Source organism: Candoia aspera, chromosome 8 (genome assembly GCF_035149785.1).
Source record: "Candoia aspera isolate rCanAsp1 chromosome 8, rCanAsp1.hap2, whole genome shotgun sequence".
Taxonomy (NCBI): domain Eukaryota; kingdom Metazoa; phylum Chordata; class Lepidosauria; order Squamata; family Boidae; genus Candoia; species Candoia aspera.
In genome coordinates, this window is record NC_086160.1 from 40804087 (window position 1) to 40825787 (window position 21701).

Below are 21701 nucleotides of genomic sequence, written 5' to 3' on the forward strand. Positions count from 1 at the left end.
AAAGATAAAAGCTACAAAAAAACAAAAAACTACAAAAAAGAGAAAAACTAAAATGTAATGTAGTTTTTTTTCTTTTGTGTTTTCAAAAAGCCTTTTCAAATGCTGCACTTTTCTATAACTACAGGATTAAATGTTAGTAACATAAATATATTTAGTATAATATATCTGTAAAACTAAATTCTATGAAACTAAGAATTAGTAGTGAATTTATCTATGAACCTAGGAACTGTACAATATAATAAAATACTTATTACTTATTAATAAGTGAATCTAGAAATCTAAAATTATAAAACTATAAAGCTAAGTTAACCTAAAATAGCCTAAAATAATTCCTAGTCAAATTAAAATAATTATTAAATATTATTTGAAAAATTATAGATCTTAATAAAAAAAGAAGAAAAATCAAAATGCAAATATGGAATATTTCTAGCCCAATTGACACTACCTGGATATCGGGTCAGGTATATTTTATACATTTCTCTATAGAACGTGACTACAATGATAGAAGAGTTTTGTAATAAATAGGCATACAATTTATCTGTGTGGTCTGATAAAAATAATGGGTGGTTAAATGTACATCAAGATAATATGTTTAATAGTTTCAACTTGGTCATCATCAGAATGACACAGTGTTACATAAAGGAAAGCTTCCTATATCTTCCCTTTAGTAAGGCTAAGGAAAAGGCACTGAAGTGTTTAGAGACTTAACAGTAGAAAATGGGTAGCAGGTAGTAATGTGTAGGTACTAGTATTTATCTACAACTATAACTAATAGGAAGATTTGGGACTTTGGCCAGGTCAGACTAATGTGTTATATCCATTCTACAATGCATTATAAGAACTTTAGCTTGCTTATATCCCACTGAGAGTTAAATAGGCAGCAGATAATCCATGTAAAGGTAATTTCTTCAATATAGTTCTTTTCAATTTTGCAGTATCCAGAGCAGTTCCAAATGCCTTTGAAATTTTGTAACAAAATGTTCCTTCTTTCCCTTTTCTGAAGATAGAGACACTTACTCTCCTCCAATCTTCTAGAACCTCCAAAATTCAGAGGTTACAGTTGGCGTTTCTGTGATTAGTTCCCTACTTCCTTCAATGCTATACCATATACCTTCAATACCATACCATACCATTACTTAGTTTTCTTTTATTTTCATCTTGGCTATCCTGATTCATGACTTCCTCCTTCCACTAGTGGTACAGTGATGACCAACTAGGCCTTCATTTCATTCTGAGAGAAGACAGATATAAAATACAAGTTAACACATTGTGCATTTTCACCATCACCCATTACCAATATACCCCTTTTTCTAACAGCAGACCTATAGCTTTGCCATACTCAAAAATACTTTATTTATTTATTCATCAAATTTATATGGCCGCTCATCTCACAAAAGAGTGAGTCTGGGCAGCATAAATAAAACTAGAACAGATAACAGATAAAATAGATAGCATATAAAAACAATTATTATTCAGAAAGAAATAAGTCACAAAGGCTAAGAGAGGGCAGCAGATGTCAACAACAATGGAGCCACGTCAGTCATTGCCAATCCCCTGGGACCCCCAGGCCTGATGGCATATGCAGGTTGTGAGGGACTTCTGGAAAATCAACAGGAATGGAGCTAGCCTCACTTGGGGGTGGGGGGGCAGGATATTCCCTAAGTCAGGCACCATGGCAGAGAAGGCCCACCTCCTGGGACCCGCCAAAAGTAGTTCCATAGCAGACAGGACCCATGGCATGCCTCTTCTCCTGGATCTGATGGGATGTGTCATGAGTACTGATGGTGAGCAGGAAGGGGCCCCTATCCAGGGAAGAAAACGCATGTGTACTTTAGAGACTTTGTGCTGTCATTTAAAGAAACCCAGAACAGACCCGCCTTGAGTTTTGGGGTTTATCTGTCTGGGTTTTCCCACGCTTCTTCAGTTTGGTAGGATTTTCTGTCTACAATAGCAGTAATAAATCACTTGTCATGAGCACTGATGGTGAGCAGGAGGGGGCCCTATCCAGGGGGGAAAACGCATGTGTAGTAGCAAGAATTTGAGCTGTCATTCAAGGAGACACAGAACATACCCGCCTTGACTTTTAGGGTTATCTGTACGAGTTTTCTCACACTTCTTCAGTTTGTTAGGATTTCTGTCTACTGTAGCAGTAATACAACACTAGAGACCTATTCCTATTCTCGGCGTGGTTCCTGCTTGTCAGGACATCAATCCTAACAAACTCCTACTCCCATTGAAAGAAGGAGGGGGCTGAAATGGAATGTGAATCTGGAGGGGAAGGTGATGTCATGAGCACTGATGGTGAGCAGGAGGGGCCCCTATCCAGGGGGGAAAATGCATAGTAGCAAGAATTTGAGCTGTCATTCAAAGAGACACAGAACAGACCTGCCTTGACTTTTGGGGTTTATATGTATGAGTTTTCCCACGCTTCTTCAGTTTGTTAGGATTTCTGTCTACTGTAGCAGTAATAAAACACTAGAGACCTATTCCTAGTTTCAGCTTGGTTCCTGCTTGTCAGGACAACACTAGAGACTTTCTCCTCATCTCAGCGTGGTCTTTGCTTAGTCAGGACAGGATGGGAAGATATAACCATGGAGAGGCGGCCCTCGGATAACCCAGCCCCATGCCATGAAGGGCTTTAAAGATCAAAACCAGCACCTTGAATTGGCAACCAATGCAACTCACAGAGCAGAGGTTGTGCTGTTCTAGAAGCACATGTAACTGCTCACACTGCTGCACTTTGCACCAGCTGAAGCCTCCAGATACTTTTCAAGGGCAGCCCCATGTAGAACGTATTACAGTAATCCATTTGGAAGGTGACTACGGCATGAGTAACTATGAGCAGAGCCCCTCAATCCAGGAATGGGTGTAACTGGCACACAACATGAAGTTGTGCAAAGGCCTTCCTAGCCATTATTAGGAAGGAATAGTTATTGGTGGTTGAGGAAACTCAGCAGCTTGTCTGTCATAATCAGGACAGAGGACCTGGAAGACAACATACCTCCCATGACATCATATTAAGTCTGCATAGTCTAGTTTCAGTTCATTTCACAGGGAATCACCCCTCATCACAACATGCTTCTCTTTTCTCAGAATTGTTGTTTTTCTTCAACTTGTCATGGCTGAAGTGTTTTCAACATTGTTCTGTGAAGCTGGGGTGGTGAGGCTTGCTTAGCTGGCTATGGATTGTCTTCAAGAACAAAGAGCTGATACCAGGTTCTGAGCTCCATCAACACTGAAAACCTCCTGTTTCTCTTGCTTCTCTGGGTGACGTGCTTCCCTTACTTTCCCCTGTATGTTCTCTGGTATTCATGTCCCTCTCTGCTGTTCCTATCCTATCCAGGAACTTTTTACTTTCTCTGATGTATGCAAGCATAGAACCTCTCTCTTCAAGTTATTTTGCCTTTTCTTCCAGTAAGAACACAGGAGTGGCAGTTTGGGTTCTCTTCAGGCAGGAGGGCAAACATTGCATGAACATCACCATAAGGTCTCCTTCACTCTCCATGCTGCTTGGAGTTAATTGGAATGGATGCCCACATTCCTTCGACCAAGCACCCATGTTAAGTTCCCCTGTTTGCTCTCATCTACTTGCACATTCAGAGAAGTTTTCTTCTCCCATCAATGTTTCTTCTTTCTCCTTCTCCCCTTACCACTTTGTTTCAATGCTGGGTACTTCATGAAAGTAAATTTTATTCATAAGAATTGTGGCTTGGAAGTGAAGAACTAAAAGTCTGGTGGAAATTAGAGGAGTGGAATCACATCTAATATAAAAGCTTTTAAAACGTATTGTACATGAACATCTAATGTGATCATTTGATGTAGGTATTCTATGTATTAAACTTTCCACTTTAATATTCATTCCTTTACCCAGGATTTCCCTTTCTTCTCTTTCTGCTATGCATTTTTTTTTTATATGGGCAACCAAATGCTACAAAAAGAAGGAAATCTAATTTCCTATTTTTGTATACTGATTTTTGGGCTGCTTATTATTTCTTTGTTCCTTCTAATGAAAACGCATTCCTACTCTGAGCCCTGGAAAATCCTTACTTCAGGTTAAGTCCTGATTACACCTGCCATCAAAATATAAGAAGCCCTTGAAATGGGGACTTAAAATTACTGTTGTTATTCAACAAGGATTTATTTATTTATTTCAGGTGATCTTTAGTGCACTGCAGCATTTTTCTGGACTTTCATGAAGACTGTTGTTGTTTAAAATTGCTTTCTCCCTTGGATATAATAGATTTGAATCAATATTTTTAGTGTATTTGCCAAACAGATACAAGCATGCCTTTCCCAGCTGCTAACAGTATTATTTGTGGGTTTTTTATTTGCTGAAACTCTCATAGTCACTGGAATTAATGCTAATGAGGTTAAACTTGTGTTTAACTATGACAGATTATCAAAGATTATTTTAATGCTGCTCATTTTTTAGATGTTAAAACAGGCACCTTTATAATTAGAAAAATCAGTAAAACCTATCATGCACTTTTTCTGGTTGTAGCTAGTAAAATTACTGAAGTAGCTTAAAACTAGGTCTTAATAATATATTACTCACTATTTATCCCAGCCACAGCATAAAGGAAAAGTCCTGCAATTTTTAATATCTCTCTTCCAAATTGTCAATATACAAATAGAATTTCTGTGTGATTCCTTAAGGGTCAAAACAAATGTGATATTAAACAAAGATGCTTCTGTTCTTTGTTGCTTGTTTGTTTGTTTGTTTGTTACATGTAAACCCTAAATTGATATTTAAAAAATTCAAAAGTTCATCTTCCCAGCCCCACATTTGCCAATAGCTGTAAAGGGGCAAGATATCAGTACAACTATATTTTCTAAAGTTTTGCCAAATATGGAAGGAGAGATAAACATCACCTAATTTTTCTTTCTTTTTTTCCTTCCACAAAACAAGAACAGATACAGAAAGATAGAAAGAAAGGTAGCAAAAGGCAAGAGACAAACATGGTGGCTTGCCACCATTTGGAGGAAAGGTTCAGACATTATCATGGGGTTGAATTATGTTGGCAATAAACTAATTTTTTCTCCAACTGACCCAATCAAAAGAATTCTCACCACCACTACACGTAATGTGAATTACTGTGTTCTAGTAATGAATAGCTGTTCTATAGTTTTTGGAAAATCTCTTTGATTAAAGCTCCATGTCCACAAAAGTCAACAGTAATATTAATGAAACATTATCTATCCCAGTTGAAGAAAATTATGAAGAGGCCACTCAGCCTGCATTTGACAGTGATTTAAATTAAGATAGTGTTTGTCATTATTGTCATTATTCTTTCCTCTTGATCCCTCATGTCTTCCTTCATCCTGCCCATCAAAGGTGCTGTGGTTTTATACACCTTTGCTGCAGTTATTGAAAGAGCAGCACTAGGAATGATTAGAGAGAGGAAACAGAAAAGGATTAGATTGTGGAATGCTTCCAGTTTCCATTCAAATTACAGACACTGGGTGCCTAGCACTTCAGAAGAAACCCTTAAGTAGTAGTGTCTATATTAACAAACTCAAATGTGTTTGGTCAGTCTTAAATGATGACATTGTTCTGTTAGATTAAAATTCTCATGCATTTGAAATGACTGTGTGGCTACTTTTTTATGGATGGGGAATATTATCACTAGCTGCTTCCTTATTCTTTTCAGGTCTACCACATTTTCAGGAACAGAATGATTTAAAAGGATTACTAGAAAATCTTCATCAAAATATTCAGACTAAAAAAAGAAAGAATGTGGAAATCATGTGGTTGGCTGCAACGGTAAGAAGCCTCATCAAACAGTAATTCCACTGAAGTCATTCTGTCATGTTAAATTAAGCTTTGGACCCCAAAAGAGTTGAGGAAAGTCAATAATGAGTTTTTTCCCCCTAGATCACTCTAATTTTTTTTAATTACAAAATGCATATAGTATATTTTTATACTCCTCTTTATATCAAACTATATTTATATCACTGGGTGAAATAAGTTGCACATGCATGCTTTACTCAAGCCAGTTTTCTTAATGCCCTGTTTGAATTCTTGTTGCTGCCATATCCTTCTGTATTAGACACATTGGTGTCACATATACTTTTGAAAAAGTTCTCTGTATATAATGAATCATAGACTGGTAATTGCTTTTTGTACTGGGATTAACTGCTTTAGATTTTGGTTTGAGGTTTGGTTTGAAATAAGGAAAGAATTGAGACGATTCTGTAGCCATTTCATGAATCATATTTGCATTTTCATCTCATTTCATCTGTAGTTGAGAAAGAAGATATAATAGAAGATTGACATTAAGGGTGAAATGAAGGAGTATTGGGATTAGATTCCATTTTCATTGGTAAGATCTAGTAAGAAAATACTTCTTGAAAATAGTATGGACTCTTTACAGGCACAGTTCCTGTGGCCGAGCTATATTAGCACACTTTTGCTGTCTGGTCTACTAAGACTCAAAAATAAATTATAGAGGAGCTTTTTCAGACTTCGTATAAAGAGAGCAGGTCTATGAATGTCATTTCTTTTTTGTTTGTTTGTTTTTATTGTCTGGTTCTTGACACATTCTGTAAAATCATAGGTTGATGACATAGCACCTCCAGGTGTCATCCATGGGTTCCCTAAAATAATTATTGAATAATGGGTAAAATAATATAAGATTCTCCAATCTTACAAGATTTCAGGATGAAAACTAGGACTAAAATGCAGCTAGATGGTCCTGGAAAACAAGGGAGGAGGCTTGCATTTACCCACTGGTCTCTGCCAGATCCTCACCAGCCAGCATCTTGAAGCCCATCACAAGAAGAGTGTTTGCTCCCACAGCTTCCTTTATCTGCTGTTTTTGCACAGAAGTTGGGGATACAGACCCTGCAGTTATGCACTGCTAATGCAGCATCCTATGGGTCTAATCCTAGTATCCTGCCAATTACTGAAGAAAGCTGGCAAGTGAGCCCTGTGCTCTACCAATAAAAGTAATCAGAAAGGCTTGGGGGCAAGATCCTCACTTGTGCCCTCCAAACACTTCCTTAAAAGCCAAGGGAAAAATGAGGGCATTATCTCTACAAGCAAATCCTGCCTTTGAAGAGTGGAATAAGCCAGCTAGCTGGAATGAGATTCCTCAAACTCAGCAGTAGGCTCACTGTGGAATCTGTCCATCCAGGGCCTATGTGAAGCCAGCAGATCAGTCAATCCCCTCTCACTCTAGCTTGGTCTTCCACTCTGACAGGGTCTCAGTTAAGGTTCCCTATTTTCCCTGCTGCTGGGATGCAGCCTTGGAATGCAAGGAATACGGCTATGGCAATCCCCATGCTCCTCATTTCCTCCTCCTGATTTCATGGAGGCACAAGAGAACAAATGGTTTTTGGCACCTAAAAGGTTTCTGACTCATACTGTAAACCTTCAAATATATGTATATACAGTTGTTTGTAAGTTATTCTGACCTTTCTTTTATACTAGAAGTAGTTTGATACAAAGTACTTTGCTTTGATAAATAATCACCAAAGTTTAACCACAGATTCATCCTACATTATCTCAAATTCACCTTGATAGAAGTCAAATTAAAATTGTTATAAATGGTTCTGCTCTAATTGTATACAAGTCCTGGGCTTTATTCAAGGCATATCTGCTTGATTTTATTATTTATTTCCATTAATCTGACATCAGCTGCACATACACTGATACATTTATGCAATTCATATTCTTAAATTAAGTAATTAAGAATGTAGATTGTGTTATCTGATTGGGGCTCCACAAATTACCCACCTGCAAGTTAATTATCTTTCTTTTTCCAACAAGTTGTTTTTGGTTTTTGTTTGTTTGGTAAGGTAGATACTAAATAGTCCATGGACCATTGTAATATATTTGATGGATCTCCCACAAGCAGGTGGTTGCTGCTTTATTTATTTTGTTAATAACAATAAAACATCTATAGTACCTAGATTCGTTTCTCCATATATGGCTACAGTTTTTCTTCAGAATGCATCCAGCAAGATGCAAAGTTAAAGACTAGAGAAAATAGTGTAATATACTGTACTGTATGTATCTTGGCACCATTTCCATTCTTTCTGTTCATGAACTCCTTCAGTGCCCTTGTCTTTGAACAGTGACAGTTGTGAGGAGGAGTCAGAGTCACAATAGTAACCATCCATGCTGTAATGATGCTCTTGCTGGTACTTCTCAACTCAACTGATCAGTGGTACACAACTTCCATTTAAATCCCCTTCATCTCAAGGAAAGCAGTTGAATCCAGACAAACAATTCTGAGTTTGCACATTATGTCATAATAGCTAGTATCCTTATACATATACTGTATATAACTCTCCCCAGCCCTGAATTAATTATGTGTGTGGAGCATATTCACAATGCCAACCTGATCCACAAAATGTGAATTCAGTATCAGTGCATGCCCTGGTGGGCCAGTATGCACAGTCTGTGACTTTCCTGCATGCATTTTTTTCAACATATGGAAAGGGTGTGTGTGTGTGTGTGTGCGTGTGTGTGTGTGTGCGTGTGTGTGTGTGTGCACATGTATTTTTCCCCCATAACACATTAGCCATTGTATTTCTTTTCTCCATTATATTTTTCCAAACTTCTGTATTAAACTGATAATTGTCAGTAGAATATCTCATCTACTGGCAGTTATCATAACCCTGAAGCCTTCCCATCTCTAAACTGACACCTGTGTCTTCTCCCAACATTTCTCCCTATAAGGAAAACTAATTTCCATATGAAACCCATTGTGTTATTAGTATATTTATTCTATCTGGAGGCTTTGTTGCAATGCTGCACCCCTTTGGTAGTAGTCTCTATTTGGAGGTAGTCTCTATTCTGTGGGAGGGTTTTCAGTCCATGTTCCCTGCCTTCAGCTGCTTGCCCATAGTTCAACCATGCAGTTTCTATCTGAAATTAAGACAGATGCATTTTCACTGTTTTCTTCCTTTCTAGCCAGGGTTAAGCATTTGTTCATGAAGCTGCCATTTGTGGTGAATGGGTGTATACTTGCCTTTTTACAACTGATTTTCATTCCCTCTATTTACCAACTTATACAACACCATATCCCTATGCCACTTAAAATGCAACCATGCAGGCTACTTTGTTATATAACTATGGCCATGGTATTGCAGTTGTGTTTGCTAATCATCAGACAAAGGGTAAATACCTAGCTTTGCAGAAAGCTACCAAATTATTTTTATTGGAATGGCAATGAAGTTAATTCATAACCATGAAAGATCAATAGTAGACCTGAAGGCAGGAAAGGCAAATCAAAAGCATAGACATGCACATAATTACACTGCATTGGCAACCAGGACCAACAGCAAAGGTGGTTCACATCTACAGTTCACAGAAGTTTCAGATACAATTTGGCCATTTGCCAATAGCAGTAATCACTTTCCTGCTGCCATGAAAACGTTCATAGCTAAGGTCATCAACGTCTTGCAGATCTGTCATTCTCAAGATTCATACCCAATCAAGACAATGCATTACACATTTTTGAGAGCTGCGTTGCAAGCGTCCCACTGAAACTAGCTTCTGCCTTAATTTCTGTGGAGACATACATTTGCTTGCCACCTGGAATCTGGTTTAAATTGCTGTTAGGGGAAAACTTTTGCCTACTTGATCCTGCAGGACAATTCTGTGTCCTTACTGAAGGTTGCCGTCCATACGGGTTTACAGGGCTGTAAAGTATGGACTAACAGCCCACTACTTCACTTCTACGAGAGCGACTGGTCCAAATTCAACACTGATATCCAGAATAATATAAATAAATCCCCATCCATATACAGAGCAGACCTAAGTATTTAGCAAATACTCTCTGTAATCTCATAGTAGAGAGCTTACTGTTTTATCATCCTCACTGTTAAAATGTCAATTTAAACTTTCCTGCACAGCAGAAATTCTCCCTCTTTCCTGGAAGAAATAAAAACAATCTCACACGTGCATTGTCCCTTCTACAAAGCAAGGCAAATTGACTTAATAACACCTCTCCTAACCCAGTTTTATGTCATTTCACAGAAGACCCCTTCCCTATTCCTGGCTAACAGGTATTCAAGTATTTCTAGAAAAGTCACCAAATTTATTGCTGATACTATCATTGTTGGATGCTTGATTGCCATAACTACCTTGGAAACCTCAATATGATCTGGCTGTCTGCAAAATAATCACAACTGTTTCTATAAGGCAGTGGTTCTTAAACTTTTTTCTCTCAGGACCCCGTCCCACTTAAAAATTATGAAGGACTCCAAAGGAGCTTTTTTTATTTTGTATGGGTTATATTTTTAGATATTTACTGTATTAAAAATTAAAATTGATGCATTTGCTTCCACAAGTGCTCGTCATGATTGCTTGATGGGATTTTATTATTGTATTATTTTTCAACATAAGGTACAAATAATTTTGATTTTGATGAGTCCTGAGAAGGTCCTGGAGGTCCCCCAGAGGTCCTAAGACCACACTTTAAGAAACACTGCTATAGGGAAAGAATTTTTGTTTTCTTCAAGATACCCTTTCTCTTGAAAGATCTACTGACACAGCTGCTGTCCAGTACAGTGGAAGTTGAGAAAGGAAAAAAATCACACAAATAGGGAAATCATCCATTTACAAGTTTCAGAGTTACAGCATCTCAAACTAAGCTTGCAGAAGTCTCAGATAACCCCAGTTGAACTGGATGTAAATCAGCTCTGATGTCAAACAGGGATACCATCATGGAATTGCGTTGCTTTTTGTGAGATAGCCATATAGATATGAGTAATAAATAAATAAATAAATTGCAAAAAGACAAAGACAGTCCAAGAGGAACCCAAAAATTGTGTGCATGCAGGTATTCTCAGTTACAGTGTATGTATTGTGGAAGGACAGCCCTAATAGTCTATGGTAGTCAGAAATGAGGGATCTGGTAGCAGCCTTTCCAACTAAATTTTATGAAAAGGCATAAGCTGTCATGAACTGTAGCTCACTTCATCAGATACATGAAGTGTTAAATTAACATACAGTAGGATTTGAAAAGGTAGGCAACGGGGGTGGGGAGAAATGGTGGTTCTGCAGTTGTGGGTTACATGTGAGACATATTACAAGTACTTCATCAATTAGCAACTGTAATGTGTTAAGAACCCATTCTGTTTGTGAAGACCATCTGGGATAGCCTGAAATATTTTGATGTTTTGATGATGAGTTTGGCAGGCTCTCACTCTATGATGCTGGCATAGTTCTGTTGCTCTAAGATGGCAGCTTTGAAATTTGTAATGGAGTATAAGCATCATTGTTCTCTTTCTTGTTGCATGTAGAATTCTTTCAGATAGGGTAGTTGTCTGTACTCGTGTGGATCTGGCACTCAGTGCCTGAGAAACTGCAGTGTCCTTTTCCAGTATGAAGTGAGCCTATTAATAATGTGTTTGAGTGGTTTAGCTGTAAATTATAGGTAAGAACAAGTGCTATTGTTCTGTGGCATGTCTTTTAAAAGCTCCTCCCTGGAGATTGATCTGGCTCTATTGATTTGTCTGTTGATATGGTTGGGTAGGCAGTTCAATCTCCTGAATGCCTGGTTTAATTCCATCAGTTGAGCATCTCTGTCAAGTGGGTCAGAATGCAGTTGTAGCATGGGTATGTTCACCACCTTGAGTTATTTATAAAAATAATAAAGGCGGAATAGAAAATGTGTGAGAGAGAGAGAGATTGAGAGGGGGAGAGAGAAAGAGAGAGAGCACGCCTGGCTCTAGATGATAGGTTTGGTGATGTGTTCTGGTTGGAAGCATGTAAGAAATGCATGGCAATCTGTGGATTTCCTAATGTGTTGTTTAAGTACTCATTATGTAGTTTTACTATGACATCAAGAAAATGGACTTGTTCTGTAGAAAGCTTGAGGCTAAGGTTGATGGTGAGGTAGAAATGGTTGAGGTCAGGGAGCGAGGTCAGCGATTTCTTCCCATGGGTCTAGATGTTGAGAATTTCATCAATAAATCTCAAGTAAAGGAAGGGTTTCAGGGGTAAGACTGTGAAAACTGAGTTGTTCTAGATCAGCCATGAAGATGTTTGAATATTGTGGAGCCATGTGTGGGTGTGTCCATGGCTGTGCCACTGATTTGTGAGTATATGTTATTGCCAAAAGTGAAATACTTATGGTTGAGTATGAAGTCATACTGTCTGGTGGCAAGGCATGCTATGTTGACCTCAGCAAGGATATTTCTAGTGGCCTGAAATCCATTTTGTAAGGGATGTTTGTGTACAGTACCTCAACAGTCATGGTATCTAAAATGGTGTGAGGGAGTTATTCAATGGATTTCAGTCTTCTTAGGAAGTCCTTGAGGCCTTTTACATACAATAGCTGGAAATGCTGGTGGCATAAGTTCTGAGTACAAATGTTCCCTCCTGGTTTTATTACTTTTTCATTAAAATGCCATTGGAAATAAGCTAAGCTGATGATAATAATTACAGAAATCTAAAGATTGCTATTCAAAATCTTTTACCAAAGAAACAAAAAGGGCATTTCCTCTCTTATTTTTTATAGGAATTGTCATATACTCAGTAAGTTGGTACAATTAGGTAAAATATATGTAACAGTACAATTAAATAATGATCCTATATATAGGATAAAGGAATTTTGGAAAAACAAAATGAATGACTTGCCCACTGGAAGAACTTTATTACATTCAATAAGTTACCAAAAAAATATTCGCTTAATAAGACATGCAGGCAGCAAAGATCATTGCATATTTGACATTTTCAGGAAATGTAATTTATTTTATTTTATTTTATTTATCAAATTTCTCTGCTGCCCATCTCACTCACACTGGGTGGCTTACAAATACTAAAAATATCAAATCACTAGAAACAATTCAATATAAATACATAAAAATATGAATGCAAGATCTAAAATATAAAATATAGCATATAAAATATAAAATATACAATATACAATACAATTCAAGATGGAAGCTCTTAATCTAGGCATCCTCATGGGGCCAACCACCCCCGTGGTGGCCTGTCTTACATTCAGGGGTAGCTTGTTCCAAAGGGTGGGTGCTATGGCAGAGAAGGCCCTCTTCCTGTACCCTGCCGATCAGCAATCCCTCATGGACAGGGTCCATAGCATGTCCTCTCTGCCTGACCGGGTTGGATGGGTCAATGTAACTGGGGTGAGGCGGTCCCTCAGGTAACCTGGACCCATGCCATGTAGGGCTTTAAAGGTGATAACCAACACCTTGAATTGGACCCAGAAGCAAACCAGCACCCAATGCAGCTCGTGCAGCAGTGGTGTTATATGTGCCCTTCTAGGGGCTCCTAAAACTGCTCACGCAGACACATTTTGCACTAGCTGTAGCTTCCGGATACTCTTCAAGGGTAGCCCCATGTAGAGCGCATTGCAGTAGTCTATGTGGGAGATGACATGGGCATGAGTGACTGTTCGGAGGGACTCCGAAAGGGCGTAGCTGGTGTACAACATGAAGTTGTGCAAAGGCTCCCCTGGCCATGATTGCCACCTGCTCTTCAAGCAAGAGTCGTGAGTCCAGGAGAACTCCCAGGTTCCACACTGGATCTGTCTGGGGCAGTGCTACCCCATCCAGAGTCAAAGATGGAAAATTCCCAGATGCCTGGGAGCCCCCAACCCGCAGCCCCTCCGTCTTGCCAGGATTCAGCTGAAGCCTGTTGTTCCCCATCCAAACCCTTACATCCTCCAGGCACCGCAAAAGGGTGGCCACCGCATTACTTACCTCACCCGGGATGGAGATGTATAATTGAGTATCATCAGCATATTGATGATACCTCACCCTGTGACGACAGATGATCTCACCCAGCGGTTTCATGTAGATGTTAAAAAGGAGCAGAGAGAGCACCAAACCCTGTGGCACCCCACAGTTCTACAGGATTTCCACAATTCAGTGATTCCAAAAGTCTGTGTTCACTGGGAAATGAGTGTTCACATACTAGATGACAGATTCCACATGCTAAATGACAGTTGCTTCTGTACATTTTTCGTGTCTTTTTATCTGTTTTTAATAAAGTACGATTTATATTTCCTGAACCTATGGATTGCATCTTTCTTACCTTTTTTCTGTTCTGTTGTCAAAATCTTTGTTCTTCAACATCTGTTTGGTTCCATTTTAACTACTTTGAAGTTTTATATTTTAATTCAGAAAACTCAGTCAAAATTCTTTAATGAATTGAACCTAGTTTCTAAAAATAGAAGCACATACTTGAAAGCATCTACAATACTTTCATAGTGCCATCTCATATGGCAGGAATCAGAATATAATTTTTGAAAGAATAAGTAGAGAACAATGCTTTGTGGTCCTTGGCATAGCCGGTATTTTATGGGTGTAACTATTCTATTGATTTGTAACTTGTAACTATTTACAGCATAATTATTTATTGAAACTACTAAGAATCATGCTGCAGGTCAAACGCATATCAACCAAAACACAACAATCAACCAAGCACCTCTGGAAATGAAGGAAGTCCACAGGCATCATGAATAATAGCCATTGCCTTAACCTCTGCTTAATGTTGTAGACTCTTCAGTTGCATTCTGTAGTTTGCTTGCTAAACATTTTGAAATCATTCATTTGTGTCATGATCTGTATTCCACACATCTGTGGAAACGTCTGAATCATCAACTTGACAGATATTGTTGGCTGATACTTAGTCAAGGATGTAGAAAATAAATTTACTCAAGTTTGACCAACCACTTGTTTGCTTGATGGCTAATTACATCTAGTAGGAGTTTGATGACTAGGTCAACCATGGAACTTGTAAACTCTACTTCAAACCCTGTGCATGCCTGTGTTTTGTTTTTAGTTTATTATTATTTGTGCTTTATATTTTGCTCACTGCCTCAAAATGCATTTATATAGGAGGTAACATTATACTAAATAATAATTATCTGGATTACTGATTTGAAAAATAATCCTGAAGCATTTCTATTAGATTGCTTGGCATTTATGCATTCAGGAATTACATGAACCTTCTTAAAATCATCTAGAGATATAAAGTGCAGTGGGATTAGTTTATGATGACATTTTATTCTATTTTTCTTTCTTATCAGATACTAATGAGGCAATGGAAATATTTAATACATGACTACAGTGATGGACTCTACTTTTATTTGAATTATATATAATATTGAAAACAGTAGAGTTAACCAGCCAAACATATGTTTGATGAAGCAGTTGCTCCTTCATAGGGATGAAGGGAAGTGAGCAAAAGACTAAGCATTCCATGGTTTTATATCCAGCTCAGGAAGGCTCAGTATATCATGTTTATTTCAAGCCCTAAAAGCGACAGTAATTATGCTAAACAACATTTCATAATATCATTCCTCCTGAATGTTGATTTAAATAAAGCTTCATTTTAAAATTAATTTGAGATTTAAGATTTAATGACATTCCTTTTTTATATAAAATAAATTCTTGGAACAATTTTCACAAAATGTTAATATTACTCTGTGGAATCCAGTGTTGTATGAACAGAAGCTGACTCATTACCTTCAGCATCCTGCATACCCTAAAAATTGGGTTAGGGAACATATTTTGGGCAATTAAATGGAAAAAGGGGAAATACCATTAGCCTTTCATTTTATCAGTGAAAATTATTCCCCCTTTGGAAATATACTATGGCATTCTTCACATTCTTTCCATATTAATATAACTATTATTTTATTTTATTTTATTTTATTTATTATTAAACTTGTATGCTGCCTGAATCCCAGTGACTCTGGGCAGCTCACAACAGTCAAAACAAAGAAATTACAATAAAACTAATTAAAAAGAAGAAAGATTAAAGATAAAGATGGCACGAACAACAAACCAGAATATAGTATATTTATGATATTCTTTACTAAGAATATAATAAAGAAAAAAAAATATAAAGAAATGACTTCCCCCTTCATTACAAGTATAAACTATTTTAGTAACTTATCACCTTCTCTTAAAATACAACAAATGATCTCTTCTTTCCATATCCCATCTCTTATCTACAAACAAATCCTTAAAGCCTTGTCATTCAGTCCTGATCAGCAAAAATCCATTAAAAGTTACCAGAGATGATAACATATCTATTTTAACCTTGTTCAAATAAACCAACTTTATATTCCTTCCTTTTTCTTTTAACAAACTTGATCTTTATTCCCTTCAAATAATGTCCTAGAATTTGATTTCTTTTCATTTTTTTCTTTGTCCCTTCTCATAAAATTCTTCAAAGTTTAACAAGCCACTTTTGTAAATCAAATATAGGAAAATTATGCAGGTCACTCTCTTGGTTTGTTATTTGTATATCCCTTTTAATTATTAAGACATCAGCCAGTTTCTTTTGTATATCCAGTATACCATCTTTTTCCATATCATTCTTGTAGCCTGTCATTTTTAAATCTACTTTCATATCAGTCTAGTCTTGTCTGGTAAAACATGTTTCTCTTCCATAATATCTTTTAAACACAGTCTATAGAGGCAGACACTCTTAAAATTAACTTCTGGGTCCATTGTTCACAAATACCCTTTAATATGTCCAATGTTAAAATATTTTGCTCCATTCTGTATTAGTAAGTCAAATTTGGGTGTTCTTCTCCTTTAACTGTAACCTTTAGTTCCTTCTAGTTCCCTCTAGCGTCCAACCTTCAAAGTCCCATCCTATTATATTTTTTCTAAAAGAATTCAAAACAAAAGCATTTTCCCATGGAAAGGATTCTTATAATTAATTCCAAAATCTTATTACAAATCCATCTGGACCCTTAGTCCATTTGTAACTTTCCAAAATCAAAGTTCTGATCACCCTTTTGCTGTTTATTTTTTAAAAAACTCTTTTAAGTCCTTAAACTTGTATTTAAAACTTCTTTCACTAAGGATTGAAGGAAACTCACCTGGTGTTTTAAGACTTGTCAACCCAAAGGTTCCTAATAGCTGAAAAGCAGTTAACAAGCAATTTCAGAAAGTGAATAGAAAAGGAAGTATGCAAAGTCCAGAGCAGAATTTCAAAGAAAATCAGTCCATCCCTTCTTTAATTATTCAAAAAGGCCCAGATCATTTTCAATTTATGCAGGGCCTATCCAGAATAAAAATAAATAATGGCGTATGAAAATAAGACAGTCTCCTCCCACCTACCACCCACCCCACCCCACACACAGAAAAGTGAGTGGAATGTTAAATTAAATTGTATTATTAAATGTCTAAATTTGAGGCCACCTTGACTCCCAGGCCAAATGGCTCCCTTGACTGTAATCATCACTTAAGTTATCATTAATTAAACAACTTCCCCCTATAACCACAGAACAAAGGAAGGGTGGTTATAGAAACTTAATGACTTGGGTTATCAACTCAAACTCAAAATACTTTTTTTTTAACCACTAGTTGCTTTCTCTTGCAGATTTTGAAACATTCAGCATAATGATTCATATACATTTGGGAAATTGATGGAACTTTGATTACTGTAAAAGTACTATTCAATGAATAAACTATATTGTGGGATAGAAATGGGGCATTTTGTGATATCAAAAGAAGAAAGCTGAAAATATTTTTGAAACCTGTGTGATGTATTGGTTTCCCCATATGGTTGCATATGCTAGATAATGCAATATGCCTGTAATTAAAATACATGAAGTTATTGCATTATAAAAAATCAAACAAAAACTTTATTATGGCAAAGACCAGCATAGAACAATACATGTATAGTATAGAAGTATAAAACTATAATATGAAAGAAAAGGAATGGTATCTTCTTTGTGCATTATAGATTTGCCGCAAGCTAAATGGTATACGGTTCACCTGCTGTAAAAGTGCCAAAGATAGGACATCAATGTCAGTGACGCTGGAACAATGTTCAATTTTAAGAGATGAACATCAGTTGCACAAAGATTTCTTTATCCGAGCACTGGACTGCATGAGGAGGTATGCTCTTAATTCTTCATTTCTTGTTATCTATTTACCATAAAGTTTATAGATATATTTTAATATACTTTTCCCAAAACACTGCCTAAGTCAGAAGTAAGAAGGGTATAGTTTGAAAAAGTTACATTTTCATTACTTTCGCAAGCCAGGATCATATCTCAGGTCTTTCATAGAGACCTTTTCCTGAAATATATTGAAATATATTGAATTCTCACAATGATAATTTTGAGTACTGGTAAATATATATTATGTTTTAACAATACTTTATTTCCCTTGATACTTCTATGAGTTTGTTCAAGTAAAGACAAATAAAATGCAGCAAACAAATTTAATTAAGTTGGTACTGGTTTTTTTTAAATTAAATTACTTTGCACTTAGTTGTAATTATATAAAGAATTAAATTAATCAAGATTATGTAATTAGAAGAGGTAGTTTGATTTCGTTATCGGCAATAAATTTAAATGAAAGAAAATAATGGCTTGTAAAGGTCAAATTTGTTATTTTCAAACAAACTCACATTACATACACTGTTAATTTGGACAAGTGCTCAAAAACACATATTTTAGATTAAAAAGTAAACATTGTTTGCACTTGATAACTAACACTTTTTATACTGAAATTCCAGATACTGTCTTCTTTTGGTGAATACATCCTTGGGGAGAATTAACTGATCATGCTTTGAAGTCCAGTAGAAAATAAAAATGTTCAGCCATTAATCACTATTCCTAGTTATGCAAAGAAAATTGTGTTTATATGTTTAACTTAGGTAATAACAGTTCCTGCTTATGAATTCTTTGAACAACATGCTAACTAAAAGAAGTTAAGTACTCACAGTATACCCTTCTACTATGTGGATGAATTAAGTTTTTGGAAAAGCTGCTAATGGCTATAATAATAAATCAGTGGGACCATAGAACAATTCAATTCCTTAGCTCTTTTGAAAATTGCTAATGTTGTATGATGGTATGTTACACTTTACAGTTCATATATTCATTGTTGTTCATATATCCTGTCCCCTGTTTAGCTTTCCATCCATGATGGGCGATGCATGTGCTAGCTTTCATGTTGAATGTGCTTGTATTGATCATTGGTGTATTTTCTCTATTTAATCATAATTTTTACTTATTTACAGCTACTGTGCTTTTCAGAATGTAATCCATATGACAGCATAACTATTGTGGCTGAATAAAAGCATTATAGTTTTTAATTTTTAAAGGAAATATTAAGTTCATGATACAAAATAGCCATAGTAGAATAGAGAAATAAAATTACTACAGACTCACATGTTTAAATCTGTATAAGTCAAGTTGTTAATTATAAGATAGAATGCCAATTACAATGTCACAGAAGAATTCAGAACAGAAGAAACTAAAATGTATTGCCCTGGATCATACCCTTAGTGCATTTATTCCAGTAATACCTACACTTACACATTCACACCAGGTATAGACTGATAGTTATTTCCTGACAAACGCTTCTCACATCTAGAGGGTATGCAATGACTAAACTAGACATTCCGTTGCAAATAACTATGGCTACCTTACTCCCATGTGTGAGTCAGACTTAACTAGATGTTTTTCAGGAATTACTCCTGATGGCATGCATATACCAGAATTATAAATATATGTACCACCGTTAGCAAAGTAATGGTGAAAGCAATCAAAGGACCATAATATATTTTTTTAAAACCATCTGCAGTTCCACTGTAACGCTGGTCCATACCAAGGCATGCATTGCTTATTTCAGAGTATGGTACTGGCAGAGTCCCTCAGGTAGCAACATTCTTGCCCTGAGGCTGCTGCCCCAGGGGCTGTGGGCCATATCTGAATGCTGCTCTGAGAAAGGCTTTTAGTGGTCTTTGCAGGAGACACAAATCAAATTTTTAAAATCTGTTGGCTTCACTTATTTAATAAAACAGATCAAAGAAGAAATAACAAAAGAAGAAAAGTAATACAGCAACAATTATATATAGGGGTTTCTCATACATGTATATGTGCATATATATGTGCGTGTATAAATTTATACAACAGATTCAAGAAAGGACCATATTTAATCATAACCCACCATACATAATCTATGTCTGTAAGCAACCCCTTCACACAAATCGTACTTAGTTTTGCCCTGCCTGATATATGACAATTCCATATTACAGTTTGTATGAATTTTGTCCTGAATTGTTTATCAGTAAATTAAAATACATAGTTTTCTTCATTAAATTTTTCTTCATTTTTAGTAATAATCTTCTTGATCTGTTATATCATTTCACTGTTCTTTTAAAAGGTACAGTAATTTTATCTGAAGATAATATACCTACATTCACAAACGCTAATCATTTATTTTCAAAATTAGCCTAGCTATTACCTTTTATTTATGCATACCATAGCTTAAAAAGCCTAAACAAAATAGGAAAATACTAATTACCTGTTAAACATTGATCACCACCTTCAGAACAACCCAGGCTTTTAACCCAGTTTCAGAAACAGAAAATTTAAGAACCTGGCTTGTTCCAGAATAATTAAAGGCCTCCTGGATTATTTTTGCGTACTGCAAAGAAAGAATAAAGGTGTGTAAAAGTTGTTTGTACATCCCAATTTATTAAACAAAAACTTTTTAAAATTATAAACCTGGGGTTCATATTGCAAAAGGAGAAAATGTTTCCATTTGTACACACTACATCATTTTTTAATTAAGAGGATAAAAATGCTTTATCTTTTTCTTGTAGGTCAGATATTTCATAGGATTTTGTTTTGTTTGTTCTTTCTTGATCCAGGATTGTTTCTGATAGTTCTTGTAGGGTCCTAGAGGCAAAGTTGCTGATAATCACAGAGATCTGAATAAATTTGGTAAAGCTTATGTATTTCATCTTCATTTTTTCTCTCCATCAAGAGAGAGAATTCTTTGAATTTTTCTTAATAATCCATAATTAATTACATCTCTTCTTCTTCTAGAGAAGAAAAAGGACAGACTTGTTCTGTGGTCCCCTAACTAGCCCTTTGCAAATATATCCACATGTTGTTATTGTTTTGGTTAATAATAGCACTGGAATGGAGAAATGCTGAAATTATTCAGAATACAAATTTTGGGGAAGTTAAAAAGGTAGAGTCTCGAAAAAAAAGAAACTTTTCTCTATATCCTTGAGGGACCTCTGCATTTTAACTAGCATTCATTTAATCTATGGCAGTTTATAAATCTTTTATAAGTATGATCTAAAATGAATGCTACAGGGCAAAATGTTTGCTTCTCCATTTGTGTGATTATTTCATTAAAGCACTCCTTAAAAGGCTATATTTATTTATTTATTCATCAAATTTTGCCACTGCCCATCTCCCCTCAGAGGAGGGACTCTGGCCAGTTTACAATAAGGTAAAAGATTTAAAATACAATAAAACCATAAATAATACATAAAATATAAATACAAGATAGAAATATAAAATAAAAAAATACTTCACTTGAAAAACTTAAGTTTTGGCACTTGCTCTTAATCAGAATGCCATTTTCAAGAAAAACCCTTAAGCAGCTTAAAATACATCAGAAATGTGAGAACAGAATGTTCTCGTAAAGAGATTTTTCAAGGAGCACACTCAAACCGAATTGATAAGGGCAAGCAATACCAGCCTATGCTACCAAGATACAACCTGATAAATAGCCTTCCAACATACAAGACCAGAAACTATATTATCAGCACTTTCATCTATTCATTCCACCTCCAATCTGATTTTACTGTTGGGTTTTATTTTATTCTTCTTTTTTTCAACATGTTAGAGAGATGCATTTCCTTGGTTTCAGTTCTAAAAAGGTCTTTTGGGTTGTGCGACCAGAAAAACGTAGCATTCTCTGAAACACTAGAAAGCACCTTT

At 36.1% G+C, this 21701-nt stretch overlaps 1 protein-coding gene across 1 annotated transcript in view; it reads left to right on the forward strand.

The window, feature by feature from the left end:
- Positions 1-21701, forward strand: part of INPP4B (inositol polyphosphate-4-phosphatase type II B) — a 166517-nt gene that overhangs the window by 127872 nt on the left and 16944 nt on the right. Inside the window, exons 22-23 of the mRNA XM_063310809.1 lie at positions 5652-5764; positions 17690-17844. Coding sequence (XP_063166879.1) covers positions 5652-5764; positions 17690-17844 — 268 coding nt within the window. The remainder of the gene's footprint in view (positions 1-5651; positions 5765-17689; positions 17845-21701) is intronic.